The sequence below is a fragment of the Mustela nigripes genome, chromosome 5, assembly GCF_022355385.1.
Source record: "Mustela nigripes isolate SB6536 chromosome 5, MUSNIG.SB6536, whole genome shotgun sequence".
NCBI classification, from domain to species: domain Eukaryota; kingdom Metazoa; phylum Chordata; class Mammalia; order Carnivora; family Mustelidae; genus Mustela; species Mustela nigripes.
Genome location: NC_081561.1, coordinates 16838401 through 16847070, shown reverse-complemented (window position 1 = coordinate 16847070; position 8670 = coordinate 16838401). Strand labels below are relative to the sequence as shown.

General features: G+C 43.1%; 1 protein-coding gene across 2 annotated transcripts in view; it reads left to right on the top strand.

Moving 5' to 3' along the window:
• The first annotated feature begins 7203 nt into the window (after positions 1-7203).
• NUP153 (nucleoporin 153) overlaps positions 7204-8670 on the top strand; it is a 73374-nt gene continuing 71907 nt past the window's right edge. The window contains exon 1 of one of the 2 annotated variants that reach the window (XM_059399507.1): positions 7204-7314. In XM_059399507.1, the coding sequence (XP_059255490.1) occupies positions 7204-7314 (111 nt within the window). Of the gene's footprint in view, positions 7315-7611; positions 7710-8670 lie in introns of those variants that run through there. The other variant, XM_059399508.1, reaches the window with a different exon arrangement.

Sequence of the window (8670 nt, the reverse complement as noted above, 5' to 3'; positions counted from 1 at the left end):
CTGAATGTTGTATTGATTTCATAGCACTTACATAAGGGCTCGAGCTATTAGAAGTAGGTAATCTACTGAATTGTTTTTGTGATTGGTCAAGTGGAAAGCTGTTATTTCTGTTACAGTTTAGGAAAGGTGAAAGCTATACATTTGACTCCAAGTTGCCTGACATCTTTGCCTGCATTTTAGATACTGGATGCCAATGCAGTACTGTGAATCTTTGCTCTTAGGGTTTATTCCTGCTTGCTTTTCTACCTTAACAGTGATTTTGTGAGTGCTTTGGGAAGAGGAAAGTCAGCAACTCTAAGGGAAGTAGTCTGGCATTTCTTTCTTGGCTCCTAGCTTCTTGGATTATGAGTGGATTTATTCTACATCCACATTCCTTGTTTCTCATGAGTTAACTCTAGAAAGAAAACTTGTACAGATAAGGATATTTGGGAATTAGCAAAATGTTCTTTAAATATCTATGCACAAGTATATTTCCTAACTAAGGTTTAGTTTCAGACACTTAACATTTCAGATGTGCTTTATAAATTCTAGTGCATAGTTAATTCTCAAATGGGATGTACGTACAAGTCACCTGGTACCTTGTTAAAATGCAGATTCTGACTGAGTAGGCCTGGGATGGGCAGAAATACTTTACCAGCTTCCAGGGGCTAGTGCTGCTAGTCCATGAGTAGCAAGGGGGCCCAAAGACACATTTCAACCTGGTAGGTTATGCCTTTCTTGTGGTGGTGGTGAGATGATGTGCACATTAGAGCTGTTAACATGTCAATTCACAGAATGCTCTTGAAAAGAAACATCATCATGAATCAGGATCTGATAAATCCAAGAATTCTCTACAAATGCTTTAAAAAAGACAAAAAATGAAAAAGTTTAGTCCAAGCAAATTGAGTTTTGCAGACATTATAGTTGTACACAGCTTGCAACCTTAATGATGAGTTTAGTTTTTTTAATGTAACTGGTTAACTATATTTTAAAAATGAAACTAAGCCAGTAGATTTATATTCAGTAAATGAATTTAGTAGCATGTGTTTAGAATTTAGAATGTAGAATTTTGGGGGTGAGTTATTAGTGTGAAGTTCTAGTGGTTAATAGATCATAATGCACTAAACTTTAAGAGAACTCAGGGAAATAGTCAAGTGTAATGCCCTCTATGAACAGAGGTTGTTTTGTTATTTGGCATACTGACATCTACTAGAAACTACCATATAGTATGTCCTCAATAAATGTTTTTTAATATTTAGATTATGTTTATAAATGGCTTATAGCTATCCACATCTTCCTTTAGCCAGGGTCTCAATTGTTTATACTTAATACGAGTGTATATTTGAATATTAGACAAAAATGTTTAATCCTAGTTGATTCATTAACTGTCTTGTTAGGATGGAACTAGTCTTCCTGAATTTGGTTCTTATTCCATCCAATAGAACTGAACTTCTATTTAGAATTGCTAAGTTTAAAACATGCCTTAAACTGTAAAAGGATATATGTAAACACATATATGCCAAAGGCTAGACTACATTGACATAAGTAGGAAGAGGAAAAAATTTTATATGAGATGTTAGAATTAAGTGATATATGTAGTTAATCAAAATTTGATATTAGTTGGTTCATTTAGTCTTTTTTTTTTTTTTGGTTCATTTAGTCTTAAGTATAACTTTATTCCCCAAAGAGAGAGAACACAGTAAGTTAATGAGAGCAATAATGAGATGCATCTTGAAATAGTCTCCCAATGTTACTGCCCTTCTTCCTTAAATATAAACAACAACAAAAAAAACCCAGTTAACTTTCTAGAATCTCAGCCCCACGTTGGATTTTCTCCAGTTAAGACTGAAGTGTATAATGAATTAAACAAAAGAAATGAATTTCACCTTATTTTCCTACACAATGAAATGCTTGATAATAATTAGCACATGAAAATGTGTGTGGAGATCTATCCAAAATTCTCAAAAAATAATAATTTGTTTCAATAGACATCACAGTGGATACTTCATTTTATGTTAAGATAAAATAAACACATAGTTTTCTAACTTCCTATAATTGTCATCTCTAAATACTCCCTTGGCCAGAATTGACTACCTTTTGAAGAATATACAAAGACTGTTTTCAATCCAGATTGGGCTTAGACTAAATTGTATTTCATTTGAAATGAGTGGGTATTTCTTATCTCTTAGAGCAGGGTCAGCAGCCTCCCTGTGTGTTCTTGTAATGGGCAGACAGTTACCATATCATATGGGGGGGGGGGGGGAAAAGTTTTTTTGGGGGTGGGGCAGGGGCCCTGGTAGGAACAGGCTTTTCATAAATTGCCATCTCTCCCAATATAACCAACCATTCTGGCTGATAAAACTGGGTCCAGTTTTAAGAAAAGTTTAGTTGGGCTAATCTTTGTTGGAAACTTGGTTATTGGGAAGGAATTCCTGTGTTTTTTCTGAGGTTCTGCTATTTGGTCTGAATATAAATAACTTTTAGTTTTTCTACTCATCCTTCACGGTAATCTTTTGTTTTTATAATATATTTTGAATTCTGTTGATCTTGTTTATGTGGCTTCTCTCTGAATTTGGAAGCCTGATATATGACATCCCTTCCACCCAAATGGCCCAGCTGATATAATATGCTTCCATCCTACTCCATATCCTCATGTCCCCATGCCATGGTGAGGATCAGTGCATTCCCATGTGATCCTAAGCCAGATATTTGAGTCTGGTCTTTCCAGTGCTATCATACCTTAAAGTTGGCAAACATCCATTCTCCCTACGCGGTAAGACAGAACAAATATCTAAACATTTTAGTTGGTGTAGAGGCCATTGGACAGAGAGAGAGAGAGAGCAAGAGAAAGGGAGAGGTTTCTAAGGTATGCTAGTCTCCATTAAAGTGGAAAATCATCTTTTCAAAGAAAAATGTTTTAAATGGTAGATGGGTCTCTAAATTGGCTAAAAAAATGACAAAGTGAGGGCAACAGCATGGGCTTTGCAGTTAGGAGGAGGAGAAATCACTCAAATATTGGCTCTGCCATTATTTAAAAAAAATTTTTTTTAAAGATTTTTAATTAATTTATTTGACAGAGATCACAAGGAGGCAGAGAGGCAGGCAGAGAGAGAGGAGGAAGCAGGCTCCCTGCTGAGCATAGAGCCCGATGTGGGGCTCCATCCCAGGACCCTGGGATCATGACCTAAGCCGAAGGCAGAGCCTTTAACCCACTGAGCCACCCAGGCGCCCCTAAAAATATTTTTTAAAGATTTTTTTATCCCCTTAATACCCAGTTTCCTTATTTGTAAAATGATGATAGTTTCTCTAAGGATTGTTAGGATTACACAAGAGTCTCTCTAGTATATTATCATAGGGATTTGTTCATGGTACTCCGGAATGCTTCATCATCGAATAAATAAATGAATTTGAGAAATAACTTGTTACACAATATAGAAAACAAATGCGCAGACTCAGAAAGCTTATATAAAGCAGTTTAGCTATATTCATGAGTGTATTACTTATTATAATAAAATAGAAACAGCCAAAATTGGTAGTGATTAGCTGTAGTATATACAAAGTGATTGCTATGTAACGCTTTTCTGTGTGTTCAGGATATGGAAGTGAGGGGGGAAAATCCTGTCTTCATGGAGTAAGGGAGAAATGAGTTTCTATTAAAATACACTCAATGAAACAACCCAAAACTTAAGATAACTTCTTAGAGGTCTAAAGATTGATGGGAAGAGAAATTAATAATAAGGAAAAGAATGAATAAAAAAGATAGCTAGTTCATAACACTAAATTTCTAAGGGATATCCTCCAATTCTGTAAACTACAGAATCTTACTAGTTTTTAAGGGATTAAATTAATCATCTATAGGAATTGGCTAATTATAAGCACTAAATAATAATTATTCCCTTCCTCAAGAACCTGTTAATTCCTAATACGGCGGGGATGATTTCAAGAATCCCTATTATCGCTCCATGTCATTTGATACTTTTTTTTCTAATTTATATATGGTATCTGTTAGAGAAATGTTCATTGTGTTCGAATGTAGGCAGATTCTTTAAATTTTATAATCAGAATAACTTGGTTAAAATTCATTCTATTACTAGTAATTCCTAACTGAAGAACGAGTCCTGTACCAAAAATGTATGAGGAACTCTAGGTTTGGTGATTTGTAACTCCAAACTGAATTTCAGCATAGAAACAATGTTATTTTTGAATCCCAAACTATGCACAAGAAGTAATTTCATCCCACAGTAAGGCTGATACTATTTCAGGGTAAAATTAGGCTGTAGGAAGTTTTGAATGCGAATTTTTTCTTGCCTTTTATTTCTTCTCTGCTGTTAAGCCTGGTAACATTTCCAATAACTCAGTAACATGAATGTGGGACTAATGTATTATTCTTCTCGCAAATACTGTTTCACTTCAAAGAAATAGCTGTAAAAAGGGGTAAATAATTGAGATCAAGGCTAAAGGGGGATGTGGATTTTTTCATACTTCCTCAATTCCTACCACTTTTTTTTTAAAAAAAGATTTTATTTATTTGAGAGCGAGAGAGCAATAGCACGAGCGAGTGTCAGAGGGAGACGAAGACTCAGGGATGCAGATGCAGGCAGAGAGCCTGACATGGGGCTCCATCCCAGGACCCTGGGATCATGACCTGAGCCAAATGCAGATGCTTAACTGGCTGAGCCACCCAGGTGCCCCAGTTCTTAACAGTTTTCTGTTCTGAAATTTTGTCTTAGGTTGGCTTAGCTCTTTTTTACATGTTCATTTCAAACAGTTTTTTTTTTTTTTTTTTAACATGTTCATTTCAAAGCCTGGATATGAAGGCTGTCCTCCATACACATCAAATAATAAATCACCAAGAAAGGGATGACTTTTTGAGTCCCAGCCAGTTCCCTCTCCTGTGCCGGAAATTCTGAATCTGGTAGGGTGAAAAGGGAAAACGAGATAGGGCTACAGTTCCAGCTTCCATATATACAGCCCAATGAAAGATTCAGGTATAGATCTTCCCCATGTGTTAGCTTATTAGGAACTACTTTGCTCTGCTTGTCAAAAACCTAGCTAAGAGCTGTGAAAGAGAAACAGTTGTATTTTTAAAGGATGAGGGAAAGTATGTACACCTGAGCGGTCTAGTGGGGCATTGCTGGTAGAGCCTGGGCATGGGGGTAGAAGACCAGGAAAACAGAGGAGGAAGTAGATTAAATTTGTCTGTCATAGTTGGCAACTCCTTATAATCTTGGTGGTTATTGTCAGAGGCACCACGGAAAGCCCTTTGCTCTGTAAACCAATGCTTGCTTGATACAGCATGTTTCCTTAGGTGCTGAAAAGCATTACAAAATCCCAGGTACTGTATGTTTGGTTTGCTTAGAATGGTGCAGTTTGGTGGCAGAGACAGTATGAATGTCTTAAGAGTCCATTTGTATCTGATAGCTGGATATTACATGCTTCCCCTCTGAACAGTTCTTATGAGCTATACATTTATTCATGCTTTGGTTGGAACCAACACTCTGTTGAGGTAAATATTCATTCTATTTGCAGATGAGGAAGCTGAAGCTTAGAAAGAGGATCAGTAACTTCCCCAAGGCCACACAGCTAGTAAGTGATCTGAAATTAAGTCTGAGTGCAAAGATACTATTAAGCTTTAAAACCAATTGTCTCAAATGTAACACTAGCCCATGTGTAGTGTTTGTTTTTTGTTTTTTTCCAGCAGGCTTCCCCCCGCTACTCATTTGGGCACTTGTTTCTACTGTTAAAGAAAAACTGGGTTGTAGCCGTGGCTTTGACTGCCTGGCGTGAAGGCGCCACCTGAATTCTCTGAACCCCTCTCTGGTCCGTTGAATGGAAAGGCAGGACCGTGAGACCACCAAGCCCTTTCTAACGGGTCAATGCCTACAACCTCTGTACTTTGTGGGCTCAGTGTTTGATCCCAGCTTACTTAATTTCCTAAATATAATGTTTTCTATTCGGAGCAAATATATTTACACTTGAATGACTGGCAACCTACCACTTACCTCTAATGGGAGCTGACTGCGTAATAATTGTAGCCACTTAGTACCTGTCCCGGTAGACAAGAAATGCACTAAGTACTCTACCGAAATGAGCACAACAGCTCTGTCCCACGGATCTTATGGTTCCCATCTGAGAGAGGAAGAAGCCAAGGCTCAGAAAGTTTGGACTTGTCCAAGGTCAAGCTAGAGAGGGGTGGAACCAGAACCCCATCCCCTCGTGTTGGGACAGCAAAGCCCTTACATGTTAGTGGGACGTTAATGAAACTGGATGCATTTTCTAATTCCGCTTTGGGCTTCAAGATCTCGGACGTTGTTTTTTAACCATTTAAAAAAAAACCCCAAACGGTTCTATATTAGCTTCTGTTTTTGATTTCAGTATCTATCCGTTTTACCAACCGATGGCGAAGCAGAGCGAACGGAGGTTAGTGTTCACGTTGAACGCCTCTTTCAAAGTCTAAGTTTACCGCTAAGCGCCGCGGAAAGAATGGAGCTCCTGGCTTTGTGCCTCTGCGCGGGCGCGTGGATCTCCTTCCGCGTCCTCCTTTCCGAGAACTCGCCTTCTTCCGCCGAACTACTCTTCCCAGCGTGCCGCGCGCCGAGAGCGCGGGCTCGACCGGCCCTCCCTTCCTCTTGGCCTATCACTCGGTCGCAGTATGATGACGCAAGCGCGTCGGGCGCTGACGAGTGACGGCGTTCTGGCTCGCGACCGCGGCGGCGGCCTTAGCAGCGGCAATAGGCGCAATAGCGGCGGCGACTGCAGGGACGACGACGACGGCGGGGCGGGCGCTGTGCGCAGAGGGGAGGGGTAGGCGGGCGGCGCCGGCGGCTTCAACTGCGGCAGCTACGGCTAGGGCGACGGAAGAATCCCCATCAGCCGGCGGTCGGGTTAGGCCTAAGCAGCGCCTGGAGCGGCTCGCTCTGTCCTCTGCGGGGGATCTCCATAGAGACCGTGACATACACAGAGGCGGGGGTCCGCGGGAGGCTGCCGGACCGGAGCCAGCTCCTCGGCCTCTGTCGCCGCCACCGCCGTCCCTGGTGCCAGCGCGCATTTTCTCTTCACGCCTGCTCGAAACCTCGCGCCTCCTGGTGTGGCCGTGCTCCCGTGTGTGGGCAGCGAAGGCGGACTTTTGGGCCGGGGCCGGGCGGGGGGGGGCTCTAAGGCCTCCACCTCTGCCTCTCCCGCCCCCTTACCCGCCCCGAAGCGGGAAGCCGCGGAGGCTCCGCCATGGCCTCGGGAGCCGGAGGAATAGGAGGGGGCGGTGGCGGCAAGATCCGGACGCGGCGTTGCCACCAGGGGCCAATTAAGCCTTACCAGCAGGGGCGACAGCAGCACCAGGTATGGGACCCCGACGCGGTGGCGTCTCAGCGGGTCGGGAACTCAGCGGGAGGGAACAGGCGGTGAGGGGCCCTGGCGCCCCACGTGGAGCGGACGGTGGGGCCTGAGGAAAGGCCCGAGCCAGGCGGCGGGATCTCAGGCCGCTGGGGTGGCGACGGGAAGTGGGCTGAGACAGGCCCATCTTTGCGGCACACACGTGTGGTTCAGGCCGCCTCCCTCCCCGCCAGCCCCCCCCCCCCCGCCTCCGGGCCAGGGGCTTCCCCAGGCTGGCGTAGGGCGGGAACGGAAATTCTAGGCCTACGATGCGTATTTCTTTCGTTTTTGGCGGGGACTGGGAGGTTTGAGCGTATTACTCAGCCCCCTCTCGAGGGAGAAAGGAGACGATGTGGCTGGAGGTTCGTACGCTCGCTGTTTTCTACTCCCGCGTTTCAGTTTGTGTGGGGAGGGGGCTGTCCTAGGCAGTCTGCTGCCGAGGCGCCGGGGGTGGGGATGGGGCGCTGTTAAACAGAAAGTGGAATAACTCTGTTTTCATCCTGTTCGTTCCGAGTCTCCCCCGCCGGTGTCTTTCGATCTGAGAGCATCTGCTTTGATTTTTTTTTTCCCCCGAAACCCCCGTAACCTGGTTGTAGTTACCTAGGCCCTGGGGCATTTTGAAAGTCCCTCTCCACCCTTACGTCTTTTCTCCGCTGCGAGACTCTTTCCTCCCTTCCTCTATCCTCCCCCCACCCCCATGTTATTTTAGAGGCTAGAATTGGCTATTCAGTACAGTTGACCGGGACTCCAGTCCTGATCTCATGCACGAAATATTTTAATTTTACGGGACGTATTCTAGACGTTTAGGTACTTTTGACACCCAGGAATGTTGGAGAGGAGGTCTTTTTTTTTTTTTTTTTAAAGATTTTATTTATTTATTTGACAGACGGAGATCACAAGCAGGCAGAGAGGCAGGCAGAGAGAGAGAGAGAGAGCAAGGGAAGCAGGCTCCCCGCTGAGCAGAGAGCCCGATGCGATGCGAGGCTCCATCCCAGGACCCTGAGATCATGACCTGAGCCGAAGGCAGAGGCCCCAACCCACTGAGCCACCCAGGCGCCCCTGGAGAGGAGGTCTTAAATAATGAACCACCTTGCGTACTTAGGGGTGTTTAAAATTATGAAAAGGAGTTTATCCTGACTGTAAATGAGACATTTTGAGAAAATCCGATTTAAAAAAAACCTTTTTTGTTATGGGAATTGAGTAGGAAACTGTTAAAAATTTATTTTAATAAAGTGACTTACAAAACTTCTCAGTGAGACTAAGGTGCAGATATGTATGTGTCTTAAACTTGTTAAAAAAACAAAAGTATAGCAAAAGGGTCTG